The sequence below is a fragment of the Talpa europaea genome (assembly GCF_964194135.1).
Source record: "Talpa europaea genome assembly, chromosome: 6".
Taxonomy (NCBI): Eukaryota; Metazoa; Chordata; class Mammalia; order Eulipotyphla; family Talpidae; genus Talpa; species Talpa europaea.
Window position 1 is genome coordinate 15,578,604 of NC_140072.1, and position 15,582 is coordinate 15,594,185.

Below are 15,582 nucleotides of genomic sequence, written 5' to 3' on the forward strand. Positions count from 1 at the left end.
ACCGCCTGGTTCAGCTGGCTCCTGCCACTGTTGATAATTCTCCTCCTCATCGCTATAGGCTGCGGGATAATGGCATTTATAGTCTGGAGACGTGTCCCAGGAAGTGAGCCGATACCTGGGCCTAGACCTGGACCTCAGCCTGGCCTGGCCCGTCACCGGAAAGCAGCAGCCCAAGCCTGAACAAATGGGCTTCTAGACTTGACGTGTGCTTATCCTAAATTCCCAGCCACCAGGAAGAGCATTTGTTTTGACACTGGTGACATAGGAAGCCAAAGGGACAGTCACAACTTCCTAGGGCCTATGCTCCTGAAATTGACAAATTTAAATAAAGGCCAAAGTTTTTCTATTCTTGGCTGAGCCTGCTTGGAGTGCTCACTTTCCGTCTGTTGTGCGGCACAGATGTGGGGTTGGTGCCCTCATGCCCTGTCTCAGCCAGAGCTGCCAGCTCTGCTGACCTGCGCTCAGGTCAGCCTCTGTCAGGCTCCAGGCCAATATCCTCAGTCACCAAACCCCTTATTTCAAAGGTGGGGGAAATGCTGCTCAGCTGATGGTAGCTGGAATTCGGGAGCTGACTGGCCACCATCCCGGTGTCCCACACTCACCTTTCATGCTCCTGCTTGTACCAGATTGATGTAGAGCATGTGACATCTCCCAGGCTGTGTGTGTCGTGGCTTAGCTGATGAGACAAACGCCACCAAAAAACCAGGAGCTCCACGATGGTATATGATTCAGTCCTGGGGCATAGCTGGAAATAAGGAATTCCTGGGAGAAGTTTCCTAAAAGAACAATTTTGAAATGTCATTTAAAAGGGGAAGAAAGAGGAATCGGACATGAATACTTCACATGTCCTCAGTCTGATTTCCTCAATGAGCTAAATGTATGAAAGAACTCTTTCTCCATCGTCAGGTTCCTGAGAGCAACCAAGAGCAAGTCTGCTAGGACAGGTTGTATCCACGTAGTCCCTGCTAGGGACGAGGCCTGAGCGCCCATCCCCACAGCTGTCTTATATTCTGGACAAAACCCAGGCAGGGAGAGAGAAAAACATTTTGAAAATCAAAATGGCGGCTAATTGTATCTCATGTCAGTTTCACCTCAACAAAAAACCAAGCAAGAATCTATTATCTGCAACCTAAGGACTTCTCTGCTCCCAAAGCCTGAGGTGCCAGAGAATGGGAACCCCAAGTAAAACACTTGACTATGCAACATACACAGTGAACCCCACAGCCTGAGCCTGTTTCTGGGGTACCTCATTTATATAACTAAAATCAGAGACCCCATTTTGCCCACCACACAGCACTGCTAGCACACAAGCAACTGTGTAAAGTGCTTTGTAGCTGACACACTGCACAGATTCTCTGTGAAGAATTGTACTAAGGCCCAGGCTGTCAGGGGGCGAAGAGATCCAGAGACTGGTTTGGGGAATTGAACAGTAATATATGGCTGGAGACCCCCTTCCTTCTTCTGTGAAGGTTCATCGTCATCTATTTCTGGCAAAACGAAACAGAGTGCCCTGAGGACTTAAGTCCAGTCTCGGTGTTGTGATGGGCTTCTGTTTCTGGTTCTGGATAATGGGAATCGCCAACCTGCCCCCACCTCTTCCTATAGACTAAAAGACTTAGCACAGACCTCGTAAGGCGCCACCACATCTCAGCCTGTGCTACTGGCTTTTGACAGTGTAACAACAAAAATAACCACTAAAAACAAGATTTTTATCCTTTTTCTTTAATCCTCAAGTGTCCGTTTCCAATAGCACCTGCTTCAAGAACCATAGAATGTATAACCTTGAGTCTAACCTCACTTGAACTGGGCATTGGAATTTATACTACCTGAACCCCCAATCTGAAAACTTAGCACAAAAGTGGCCCCAAGCTGATAACCACAAACACCTTGGCAGAAACAGAGAAATCCTCTCTGGAGAGACAAAGCCACAAATCAGCCCCCAAATTCCACCAAATATATGTAAAAAGTCAAAAATAAAAGACCCTTGACAGCACCCACTTGAACCCAGTGTTGTCATAGGTGCACTGGATGCAGGCCATGTCCTTTCGCTGTGGAAAATATGCAGGCCCGTGAGAACAGCCACACATGAAGCCCCAAATCCTGCACTCCATGATCCCCTCCACAGAGGCTTATGAAGGCAAAACAAAAATGAGTGTGGGATAACCTTGGTTAAAAACCTTCAGAAAGAACATGGACGTTTAATTGAGCTTGAAGAATGGAGAGATGATTTGGTTAGAGGCCAAAAGCAGTGAGTTCATTGAGACTGAGAAAATTCCATCCAAGTGGGGAGACGAATGAGCGTGGTGTGTATAAGGGACAGCCACCACCAAACGTGAGGATGGATGAAGCCTACACATTATGCAAAGGGCAAGGCGTGCATAGGGCTCATATTGTTGAAATGGTTGTAACATCAGGTTGTGCTTGAGTTTGGAACATAAGTATTACTGGGGAAAGATTAGTACAAAGAAAAAATAATACCAGTAAAAGTCAACACTGTGACAAGCAGCGTGGTGCACAGTAATCAAACACTGATGTCCTATTATCACCCCCTCTTTACAGAAGAGAAACCAAGACTTGGGAGAGGTTACAGGCCCAGGGCCATACTTTCTTTACATAACAAGACAGTCATCAAACAGAATAATAGTGTCCAGGGCCTCCCCTGGTGGCACAGCGGTTGAGCACTGGGCTGCGAAGCTGCCTGCAGCCTCTGCAGCGCCGGTTCGATCCCCGGCCGTCAGCAAGGGTCCCACATGGCACGACAGACCTCTCCTGTCTCTCCCGCTGCTCCCCTCAGCAGTGTGTTTCATCATTCTGCCTGTTCTGTTCCCCACTCTGGCTCTGGTGAATCCTCTCACCCTCCCACGCTTCTGACTACCCAGTGCTTGTATAAATGAATGAATAAATCTTAAAATATATATATATTTTAAAAAAAATAGTGTCCAAGGAAAGGGAATAACTCAAAAATATGAAACATGATTCCAGCAGTGAATTGGGCCAAAGTGCAAATAAATGTGATGTAAAATAAAAATCTAGAAAAGGGGGAATTTTATTCTCACAAGGCTATGATATTACTGAACTCCTCTGATTCAGTTGGCCTAAAGAACTCAGCCATTTCTAGTTAACAATATATTACTTTAAAAGCTAACTAGAAAGACTATGATTTATGTTGCTAGAGTATATGTGTTATAAAAGCTAGTAAATCTTTTAAATGGCGGGATTAGACCCAAAACATTTTACTTAACAATAGTTTGAAAGACAGATGACGTCTTATTATGTTTAGAAAGATTAAAGACAAAAGGAATTTAAAACATGAGAGCAAGACATATTTTAAAAGAAAGGCAGAGTTGGGGCCTCCCCGGTGGCGCAGCGGTTGAGCGCTGGGTTCCAAGCTGCCCGTGGCCTCTGCGACGCCGGTTCGATCCCCGGCTGCTCCCCTACCAATGGAGGAGGGTCCCGCATGGTGCGCAGACCTCTCCTGCCGCCCGCTGCTCCCCTCAGCAGTGTGCTTCGGTCCTTCTGCCTGCTCTGCTCCCCGCTCCCGCGCTTCTGACTGTGCCCAGTGCTTGTATAAATAAATATTTTTTTAAAAAAAGAGTTATAAAAGAATTTCTAAAAATGCAATATATTGTTATTAAGGACAAAATAGACTTCAGTAGATGTGTTCAAATGGCAGATTGAACATCTAGTGAAACAGCATTCTCGGGTATTTACAATATACCGGGCACTGTTTTAACATTTAGGTCTATATCACTTATTAATTCCCAGAGAGCTCCAATAAGATAGGGACTGCTATTCCAATCTCCCAGGTACACAAGCAAATCTGTATCTTTTCAGCCTTCTTGTAAAAATTATGAGATAAAATAATCATTTATGAGATAAAATAATCATTTCAAAAGTTGGTATTTAGTAATTAGCTCCCTTCTCATATCAGTATTAATTCTAACAGATGATTAAGGGGCTTAGTAAACCAACCAACATAATGAGGAGATATATATGTAGTACCCAAGAGTTTCAAAGCACTTTTTTTCTTTTTTAATATAAATTTTATATATCCCATACAATTGCAACCCCCTTATTTTGACCCCAATCCCTCCCCGCACCACTCCCTATCCCCCATAGAGTGTCTCTGGTTCATAGTTGTTTGTTGATTTTGATTTTTACTTTCTTATAGTTATTCTTTTTCCTGGTCCTTTATTTAAGTTTTCTAGATTCCAGCTATGAGTGAGACCATCCAGTATTTTTATTTTTCTTTCTGGCTTATTTCGCTGAGCATGATCCCTTCCAGCGCCATCCATGTTGCTGCAAATGGCATGTGTTTATCTTTTTTGAATGCTGAGCAATATTCCATGGTGTATATGTACCACATCTTCTTGATCCAGTCATCTATTTTTGGGCATTTGGGCTGTTTCCAAAGCTTAGCTATTGCAAACAGTCAAAGCACTTTTTTTTAAAGACATTCTCATTTGATCCTTACCACAAACTTGGAAGATATGCAAAGTACAGTATTTTTAAGAAAAAATATCCCAAACTTGGAAAGGCAGGAGAGGAACCATTGTCTTCTCAATATTATTGACAAGCTCAGCTAAGAAATATAGTTAAGGACCTCCCTGGTGGTGCAAGGGGTTTAGACACAGCACTGTGAAGCTATCTGCAGCCACTGAAGCACGAGTTCGATCCCCAGCCAGGGAGCTACCCACGTGGTACAGACCTCTCCTGACTTGCCCGCTGCTTCCCTCAGCAGTGTACTTCGGTCAATCTGCCTGTTCTGTTCCCCACTCTCTCTAATGAATCCTCTCCCCCACCTCTGGCCTGTACTTCAGTTCTTGTAGGCATAAATGAATAACTCTAAAACAAAAAGAAATATACAGTTATCTAAAATGCAGGGAGTTTGACTTTGTACTACCTGAATCAAGCCCCGACTCTGTAAAGTCATGCTGACTATAGATTCCTTACTGGCAACAAAGATAACCTCAAGATTACAGTTTTATCACCCTTTAACATTAACTATTTAGCAACATTTCAGCATTCCTTTAATAATGCAAATTTCCGACAAACTCTCCTTTGCCAGATTTAATCATCCTAATGATTTCTTCATTAATTACTGAGCTAAAGGCTGCATTTGTATGAGAATGCTTTTGACTTTTTAAAAATCAAGAATGATTTTTAACATAACTAGGGAGAAAACAAATTTCCAAAAGGCAATATATAAAACCTTAGGCTATGTTACTCAAACCTAGGAAAGTTGAAAAAGTGGGAACTCACAATCCACTAATTCCATCCCTGGGTTATAGTTCCCAAAGAAAACTTAGCAAATGTGTCAGTCTAGGGAGATGGTGCCAGGATATCCATGGCAGCATTGGCCATAAAAAAAAAATGAAATTGGAAAGTGAGATCAACATCCATCAATAGTGAGCTGGGAAACAACACATACGGCAAAGAACTGTGCATCCCGGAATGTGAATAACTATGGCTGCATTCCCTAACTTGGGTGAACCTTACACAAAAATTGAGTGAAAAAGAGTTTTGCAAAGAATGCATGTAATGTGATTTCACTTAAATATGGAGGCAGATGGTGAAACGAGTAAAGGAAATCAATGTAACGATTACTACAAACCAATAAAGTCGGTCCCTTTGAGAGGAAGGGAGAGTTGTGATGGAGAGGGCCTCTATGGAGGGTTCCTTGACATGGGTGGTGGTTTCATAAGATCTTGTTTGATTCTCTTTTACAGAACAACTGAGGGCTGAATCCCAGGTTCCCACACTCAGGCATATAGGGTGGCCACATTGCATGATCTGACTCTTCTGAACATTATTAAATTCCACCTGGAATTGTCTGTCTGTATTGCTATCCCAAAAGTCCTATGAAAGAGGCAGATGGTGCAGCCTTCTTGGAGGTATTATCTGGGGTAGGCACTCAGTCTGGAGAATATCTCAGGGTCCAGAAGACAACAGAGGGCAGGATCTAGTTTCCAAATCATTTGGGAGGAAGCTGCTTTCTCTGCCCACTCTGCCAGGGGACCCTGCATTATAACAGTCTGTTTGAGGTCACATTTCTAAGTTTGATTTAAAAGGTTGAAGTAGTCCTGGGACATACTGCAACTACAGCTGGAACAAGTCGCCCCACTCAGTGCCCTGTAGGGTGACCCCATTCTGGCCTAGACACAGGACTGGCTATATTACTTATAGGGTATAATACAAAATTAAAATGAGGCACCCTGTTGAAAAATTAAGAATTTTTAGACAGCAATAACAGCATTAATCCAAGCATGAGTTGCTTCAGAGCAGGGGCCCTGTGTGACTCTCAGGTCACATAGCCATGAAGCTGGCCTGCCTAGAACCTGCAGGTGACAGGCCATCACTGCACCCCATCCTGTCTGTGGTGAGGTGGCCAAGGGGCAACAATCCCTAGAGAGAGGGTGCCCTGGGCCCTGTGATTGTGCGTAGAATGCCTTGTGCACAGGGACAGCTGGTTTTTTCCACTTGCTGGAAAACTAGCTCAGAGCCCATCTCCTGTGACCAGTGGATCAATGATAACATCACCATGGTGGAGACCCAATTTTGACCTTTCTTTTTCAGTTCTATTTTCGTAACTCCTTTTACATAGCAGAACATATGATCAGTATCTCTGCAGGTCTGAAACACTCTGGGAGACAAGAGATTCTAAATGGTCCCTGGAATTCAGGTCCCCAGGGCAGCCCTCCTTCTAGAAGATGGCACAGGTTCCTATGAAAGCCCAGCACTAGCATGGCCACTGCATAGGTTTTCCATGCTATCTGAAAATAGAACATCCCTATTTGATATGATTTGGTAGATTATTTTTGGGGAATTGGGGAACACACAAAAATTTTCCCATTTAAATTAATGGTAATAGTGTCCCCAATTTAGAAACTAGATTACTATCCCAGTTACTATACACAAAAATTAATTCAAAATGGATTGAAGACTTGGATGTAAGACCTGAAACTATAAAATACATAGAAGAAAGCATAAGCAATGTACTTTTTGACACTGGCTTTAGACAGGTCTTTGGGGAGGTCATTCCCAAAAAACGGAAACAAAATCAAAAACAAATAGGAGCACATCAAACAAAATCTGCACAGTGAAAGAAACTATCATCAAAATTAAAAAGGCATCATGCTGAATGGAAGAGGCAATTTGCACCACATACATGTGACAAGGGGTTAATACCCAGAATATACAAGAAACTCAACTCCATAAAAGCAAACAACCTGTTTAAAAAATGGACAGAGAATCTGAATAGATGCTTCTCCAAAGACATGCAAATTCCTTGCCAACGAATAAAGAAAGAGAAAGCTCACACCCAAGCAGTGAAATGTGGGTATAGACAGAGAGAAAATAGAAGAAAGCAAGGGAGAGAAGTTTTGAGGAGAACAAGTAGGTGCATTCCGAGAGTGGAGAAAGAACAGAAGAGGTAGGAAAAGAAAGAAAAGAAGGTGAGATTAAAGATACAGAACACAGAAAAGTCCACGTGATGCCAGTCTTGCGGGGGATTGAGTTATTTCCAGAGGGAAGCCGTAAGCCCAGGTTTAAACTCTGCAAAAGGCAACAAGACACTCTCCCCAAGAGAAGAGGGAGCAGGCAGAAGGAGCAAGGTCAAGCAGGACAGCCTGAGGTCAAGAAGAATAGGGGAGCTCGCTAGTTGTGTCATCTTGGACAAGCTATTTTCTCAGCTGTAAAATGGAGATTTTAAACAGACCCTGTTTTATACCCTAACTCTTACACATTGCCCACTATAGATGTGTTTTATCTTTTCTAGAAGTCCACATAAGTGGCATTGTAAAGAAAGCACTCTTTGATATCTGGCTTCTTTGATTTTTTTTCTTATTCATATATGTTGTGATTCTTTTTCCCTGTGTTTTTCTTCACTGCTGAGCTATATTCCATTAGGTTGCTATATTATCCCACTCACCTGTAGCTGGACATTTCTGCAGTTCCCTACTTTGGACTATGATGACAAAACTACTGTCAACGTTATACACGAGTCTATGTAAACATATTCCTCTCTATCATATCAATACCTAGAAATGAGGTTGCCAGGTGACAGATGAGGGTTCATTTAACTTTAGCAGAAACTGCCAACCTGCTTTCCAAAGATTGTTGTACCATCTTGCCTGCCAATCAATATAGAAGGATTCCAGTTATTCCACACCCTTGCCAGCACTTAGTATTGCTTATCTTTTTAATTCAAGAGCACAGTTTTTTAAGTCAGACAGATTTTGATTCTAGCTCTACTATCTGGTAACCCCATAACCTTGAATAAGTCATCTAATCTCATCGAGTCCAGTTTCATATTGAAAATTATACCTGCATATAATAGTTTATGTGGCAAATGAAAATTATTGTTTAGCATATCCAAATACATGCAAGTCGTATATATTCACTCTCAATTCTGAAGATGAATTTGAAGTTAGTATGTGTTTGTAAAAAAATTACCTGAAATTAAGGAGTGCCTGCTGCCTATGGGTTCCCTACAGGTGATGCTCAGGATCAGCCGTATCAGTAGTTCTGCCTGCACACCTGCCCCAGGTAGAGAGAGGAGCTGCTAACCTTCCAAACCTTAGTGTTTACACTTAGCTGGGGGTTCTCTTTCTCAGCACTATGAAACTAGCAGCAGCCACTGAAGCACGAGTTCGGTCCCTGGCCAGGGAGGTGACCCACATGGTGCAGCAGACCTCTCCTGCCTTGCCCGCTACTCCCCTCAGCAGTGTATTTCAGTAGATCTGCCTGTTCTGTTCCCCACTCTGTCCCTGGTGAATCCTCTTACCTTCCCCCACCCCTCATCTCTGGCCTATACCCCAGCTCTTGTGTGCATAAATAAGGCCTTTTTTTTTTAAATCCTCCAGGTAATTCTGACGTACGTCCAAGTTCAAAAATCACTATACTAGCCCAATCGCCGTGAAGGACCTTTCCATACAAAGGGGTTAGGATCAGAGTGGGAGAAACAGGGACAGCAAAGATTCCAGACACAAAACAGAGTGTTGCCGAATCCAGCCCAGGAGGCTGCCACACAGGGGACGAGACTGATCCACAGGGTCTGGCCCCTCCTCTCCCCCCAACTCTACTCTGTCCCTCTTCCTGGTCATTGGGGTAACAAGCTGGGCACCTTCTATCCTGGTGGTCAGAGGAAGTCTGGGGTCCTCAGGCTTTGTCAACCTTTTATTCTGATTTTTTAGTATATTTGGCACATGGACAGCCAACCCCAGTGTACAAGACATCAAACACTGGCTTCAGATATATTTGATCGCAATAACCAAACTTTAAGAAGGCCTAGAGAACAAAAAGCTGAAAGGAAACGTGTCAAAGACGAAATGGGGGCAAACCTTCACATCACACTGCTGCTTTATTCAGGGATCTGCCTCCAACCGGCCTTCTTCAGCACACTCCTGAGGAGGAAGGCGCCAGGGCCTCAGTGTGGGGAGCACATAGTCTTCCAGGTGCAGCTGCTGGCCCAGCTGAGTTTCCCAAAATGTATTCCAGGAGATGTTAAGATGTGTATTGGGGGGAGCCAGGGGTCCAAAAAGTTTGGGAATTTTAGCTTTCTCTTACTCTCCCTGGAAATCTGCTTTGCATATTTGCATATTAAAGGTGCCGAAGCCTCCTGTAATTGAGGAGCCTGTTTAACTGTATTTGACCCAGTATGTTCCATTTTTTTGGGACACAGACCCTTCCCTCTTAATACAGAGAAGCCCAATGGGGAACAGAGTTCTGCACAATGTCAGCTGGAGAAACCACTTCTACAGAAAAGGCCTGTGGGCCACTTCCTTGCTCTCCTGCCCCACCCAGGCCAGCTTGCTTTCCCCTGGGTGGAACCTTACCACCCTAAACACTTAAAGCTGGCTCTATCTTGGACAGCAGTCTAAAGGCAGTCTCTGCCTTCTGCAGCCTGGCTAGTGTCAGGCTCCATTCTTGGTATTCTTGGTCTCTTGCCCAGACACGCTTTTTTTTGGTCCAGACTCTGTGGCCAGACAGGAACCTTTGGTAATTCTCCTCTGGGTCTGGGTTCTTAAAACCCAGACTCTTGGACTAATCTGCCTCCTGCCCCTGGCTCTTTGAGAGCTCAACCTAGCCTGCCAGTGGCACACCTTTACCCGGTGCTCCCCACATTAGCCACTTCTGGGTGTGGCCTCGTCTGCTGGTTTCCAGTGCCTGTGCCTTTCCCATCTAGAAGCATTCCTGCCCCTCCCCTGAGTGTTCCCTGTCCTGGGCTCACTCAGATACCATCTCTGCTCTCAGAGTACTGTGTTGGTTTACTATCAGGTGTTTTTCTAAAGAGTTACATATTTTGATAATGAAATCAGGAATGACAGCTGCTGATCCCCAACCTGCCAGGACTTGAGCAGAGCACCCCATCCCAAATCTCTGCTGGCTGGTGACACTGTGTCCAGGGCAGGTGACCACAACAGGGATAGCCTGTGTCCAGATGAACACCCAAACCAGGGGAGACCATTCACGTTCTGGACCTGGCACTGTGACCTTGAGTCCCGTAAACTCTTTGAGCCTCGATTTTCTCAGCTGTAAATGAGAAGAATGATGCTTGCCCTGCCTACCTTAAGAGGAGGCGTTAGGAGGATTAAGATGAAATAAAGTATCATAAGCTCTTTGAAAGTGCACAATGCCAAAACAATGCGAGGCATTTATTATCTGTATTTTATGACTTAGCGTCTCTCTGCCCACATCATAGGTTCAGCTAGAGGTGGGGGGAGGGAGCTGCTTATTTCTTGAGTACCTAAATGTCTTTTAGAGGTTGGCTCTATAAAGTTATGCAGTGACATGACAGACCACTTCCCCCTGGTCCCCCTTGAGTGACGTGAGCCACGCAGCCTGCTGCTTTGGCACAGCCATAAACCAGATCTTAACCACTGGACCCAGGGAGGCCTGAGCTCCTTCTCTGGCTGCATCTGCACTGTGCCCAGGGTAGGGTGCAGCCACACCTCTCCACAGGGCAGGCTCTCTCTGCCAGGGTAAAAGCCACAGGCCTAACAAGGAGACCCGGTGTCTCCACCATAAAATCCTGAAAAGTATAGGGCTTAGGGAGTTTCTGGGTGAGTGAACATAACCATACTGGGAGGGTGATGCACCCCAACTCCACAGGCACAAAAACTGACGTTTGGGACCCTTGCAGACCTCACCCTGTGTCTCTTCACCTGGCTGTTCATCTGTGTCCGTGATCATATCCTTTAATAAATTGGTCAGTGTACATGTGGTCCTGGATTCTATGAGCAACTCAAGTGAATTAATCAAACCTAAGGGTGGGCATGTGGCTTTGGGACCTCAGAGCTATAACAGGTTAGTGAGAAGCACAAGTGACAATCCAGGCTTGTGACTGGCTTCTGGATTACTGGTGGGGTGGGGGGAGGGGAAGTCTTAGTGAACTCCGGGAAGACAGTGTCAGTGTTCAGTTAAATTATAGGACACCCAACTGATGTCCCAGAGAATTGCTTGATGTGGGAGAAGCATTTGGTAACCAGAAGTGGAATGTTCTCTCTGTGCAGTGAGGAAGACACATTTTGGGCAGAAAGATGTAATGGAGGGAACAGATGCTTTTCCCTACCTGGGGAGGGAACGTTGTGGGTTCTTCTATGTAGAGGCCTATTACACAGGTTGAAGTGGCAGCACTGTATAAACCACCAAAGCAACATACAACTGCATGAGCATGAGCTGGAGGGGACAGCAAGGGTGGTGGAGGGTGGCACAGGAGAGGCAGGGCAGTGGAGGTAGCATAATGCTGGTAGAGGCAGCGGTGAGGGCAGGCGTGTGGAGCTCGATTGGATTCCAGAGGACAGTAATTGGGTCTGTCCAAACATCACACAAACATGTCCATGCAAGAACTTCAAAGAGCCAAACACCAGCAAAGACCCCTAACAAAATGGTCCTTGGTCTCACGTGCCCCTGGGGTGCTAGTGACTAGCTCTGTGAGCCACAAGGCTCTCTGTGCCAGGGAGGTCCCAGGGCACCTGGGGACGCACAGCTCTTCACTTGCTTTCTCTTTTGCCTGGTTCAGGGTCCCCAGACTACAGATGTCAGCCAGCCAACCTACAAGCTCTCGCTTCCTGGGGAAGTGCCTCTGCTTCTCCAATCTCCTCCGACTGAGGCCTGTGTAGGATGCAGTACTTCAGACCTCACACGGATGCCAGGTCAGTGGGTGGAGGACAGGCCCACTCTTAGGAGAGAGAAAGAGCTCGGCTACTCAAAGTGGGGCCAAGGATTAGAGGTGTCAGCATCATGGTCAGACATGCAGAGTCTCAGGCCCCAGCCCAGACCTGCTGAATCAGAACCAGAATCTACATTTTCATAAGATTCTCAGGAGATTCATATGAGATTTCTTTTTTTGGTGAGGGCTGGGGGTGTTAGCAATGCTGCATTCCTTCCGGAGGTCCTGGGGAAGAACCTATTTCCTTGCCTTTTGCAACTTGGAAGAGGCCACTTCTACCTATTAACTCTAGACCCCTTGCTCCAGCTTCAAGCACAGAAGCATTAATATTTAAAAAAAAATTAATAGTGACCTATATCTGGACTTAAGAGTTTTTCCTTGATCCCTGGTATTTTTATTTTCAATTAAATTTTCATTCCTGTTCATTCAACTTGTTTACTATGCACCTGCTGGCCCTGGGGCTAAGGCAGTGACCTCCACCACACAGTCTAGGTCCTGAACTGGTTAGGGTATGTCTTCCAGAGGACTAGAAACGAAGGTCATGGTCATAGCCAGTCTTCTGGGGCAGCACGCAAGAAGATACCCACAGCACTGTGACACCGTTCCCTTGCACACCTCACCTGACTGTGGACAGCAGAGCACAGCAAGTGGCTATGACTGCAGGTACTGGAATCAGGACTTGGCATACAGTAGGGACATACTCTGTGCACATAAAACTGAATTACTCAACTGTGCTTAATTGCCCCTCCTTCCTCCTCATCTTCTCCCTTCCTCCCGTTTTCTCCTCCAGAATATTCTATCTCTAAGAGGCCACCTTTATGCTTTTGTACCATTTTCTTTTCCTTGCCTTCCAAAATCCTTGGTGTGTGTTTAACCAGTAAGTGCAGCAAAACCAACCAGGGTTCCCACAGCTCTTAAGGGTTTCGGTTTTGAGCCAGAATGCCGTCCACGTCACATCCCCTGACACGCAGCACTTAGGAACATCTCTATCTTGTAATAAGACTCTTTCTTTTGAACACTCTTTAGCTCAAGTGCATAGTTGGGGCAAGCCAATCACCCACCCACAGGCGCCAGGACGCTGGGACGCCTCCAGTCACCCCACTCGCGGAAGATTAAATGCAGCTGTAATGCTCTCCGTGCCAGGCAGCCCCGCAGCTGGATGACATTTTGAAGGTCCAAGGGGCCTCCCCTTTTCTGCTGAACAGCAAACACAGCTCAAACTCCAGGGGGGTACAGGGAATGTGGAGCAAGCAGGCCTATTTGAAGCAGTATAATTCAAAGTCATATCTTGGCTATGAGGCAGGAATTTTTGAAATGCTACAGAAAGGAAGAAAGCACTGGGAAGGTCCAAAGTGGTGGCACAGAACAGATCACCTGTCCAGGCACCTGAGTCCACACCCAGCCTGTGTCTCCCCAACTTGCAAGGAGCTAGACTCCTTGTCAATGAGGCCCATACCTCAACCTTCCCTGTAATTGTGATGGATATTATGTGATTCTATGCCCAGAGGACTGAACTTGATCCCTAGGATAGAATATCTGGCATAGAAGCTCTCTTACCAGAAGAACAACATTTGCCTCTGGCTTTGCAAGAGAAAGAAATCTAGACAAACTTCCTCTCCCAAGCCCTTGTTTACAGCAAAGCCGACATGGACAGGCTAATGTGTGTTTACCCGAGGCACTTGGGTTTTCAAAATACAGAGGGGTTCAAGCCCTGTGCATGTATGTGGGCTCGGAGGGGGAGCTGGAGAGCAGAGGGGAGTTAGAGATTCAGGGCTTCCTCTCTGGATGAAGTAGTTGCTTCCCCACCTGAAAGCTCATGGCTGCATTATTTGTGAGGAAGGCCTGATGGATCCCATTTTAGAAATGAGGAAAGTGAAGCTCAGTGAGATGAAACTCCCTCGAAATACCCAGATTCGCTGAGCAAAACCAGGATTCAGAACCTTTACAACCAGGGCCTCCCCGGTGGCACAGCGGTTGAGCGCTGGGTTGCGAAGCTGCCCGCAGCCTCTGCACTGCCGGTTCAATCCCCGGCTGCTCCCCGGCCACCAGAGGAGGGTCCCGCATGGTGCGCAGACCTCTCCTGCCACCCGCTGCTCCCCTCAGCAGTGTACTTCGGTCCCTCTGCCTGCTCTGCTCCCCGCTGTGGCTCTGGTGAATTCTCTCACCCTCCCGCGCATCTGACTGTACCCAGTGCTTGTATGTATAAATAAATAAATCTTTAAAAAAAAAAAAAAAAAAGAACCTTTACAACCACTGTGCTCAGGAAGTCAGCGAAATTCTAGAACCTCCCCCCCCCCCCCCCCCCGGCCCCAGAGAGGACAGGAGAAGAGCCAAGCCAGTGGAAAGTAGACTTGTAATTAAAGCTTGGAAAATCCATGACATCCTTGGAAACTATCTTGCTGACCCTTCTTCACCCCATGTTGTTTCCCAGCAATGGAATTGGAGCACTGGTTCCTACAGGCCCCAACACCTTTCCCCGCCCTGAGCCAATCCTGGCAGGTGTGTCCGCCTCTCACACACCAGCTGCAGCCACTAGAATTACCCTTCCCACCTCACAGCTGTTGCAACAGACACCCACGCATCCACCAACCTTTTTACACCACACTGTCACATCCCCGGCTCTCGGGGAGCTCCTGCTTCTAGGCCTGGGGCCCCTACCTCTTTGGCTGCCCCCTCTCTGAAGCCTTGCCTTGAGCTTGGTTCACTTAGTCTGATGGCTAGGTGATGGGCTAGGTGAAGGCTAGGTGATGAACGCCCATCACCATATCTGATGGGCTTTCAATTGGCCACCCTCCTACCCTTGCTTCACACCCATGTCAAGAGACTCCCCTTTCTGTGTCCCACCCTTGGACCCGAGCAAACTCTTGCCCTTTGTCAAACCTAATCACTGATGTAGACATGGTCACTCTTTGGCTACCTCCCCCAGAATCCAACTCCACAAATGGGTCACCCTGCCCACCCCCCAACCCCACCATCCTAGTATCTGCCTCTTCCCCACCCCCAGAACTAAGATCCCAGCCTGCTTCCAGCCCAACCCAGCTGTTCACAGGTGCAGTGACGGCGACATGCATGCATTCTTTAGCATCAATGTGTAAAACACGTAGGAGAGAACTTGCACTGTCTAACGGTCAACATGGAGTGGCAGGAGTTAGTCACAGCACTGGGGCAATTAATGATTTCTCACCAATAACTTCATAAAATGATTTATTGATTTTGACATGCTGCATCTCACCCGAGCACTCGAGTCCCTGACATGTTACACCAGTATCCCATGCATCCTCCTGCGGCTGTGATGACAAAGCACAGAAGGCAGAGACGTGACAGGGAAGCTGGACGCCCAATCAAGCCGACAGTGCCTGTGGCCTAATATCCAATGTCACCCTCTTGGAGGCAGACCAGAGAGCCACGCG

General features: G+C 46.3%; 1 protein-coding gene across 1 annotated transcript in view; it reads left to right on the forward strand.

Annotated features, from left to right (window-relative positions):
- Positions 1-196, forward strand: part of PLB1 (phospholipase B1) — a gene marked incomplete at both ends in the record, with an annotated part of 133,960 nt that extends 133,764 nt beyond the window's left edge. Inside the window, one exon of the mRNA XM_084236028.1 lies at positions 83-196. Within this exon, the coding sequence (XP_084092154.1) occupies positions 83-196 (114 nt within the window). The remainder of the gene's footprint in view (positions 1-82) is intronic.
- Between the last annotated feature and the right edge of the window lie 15,386 nt (positions 197-15,582).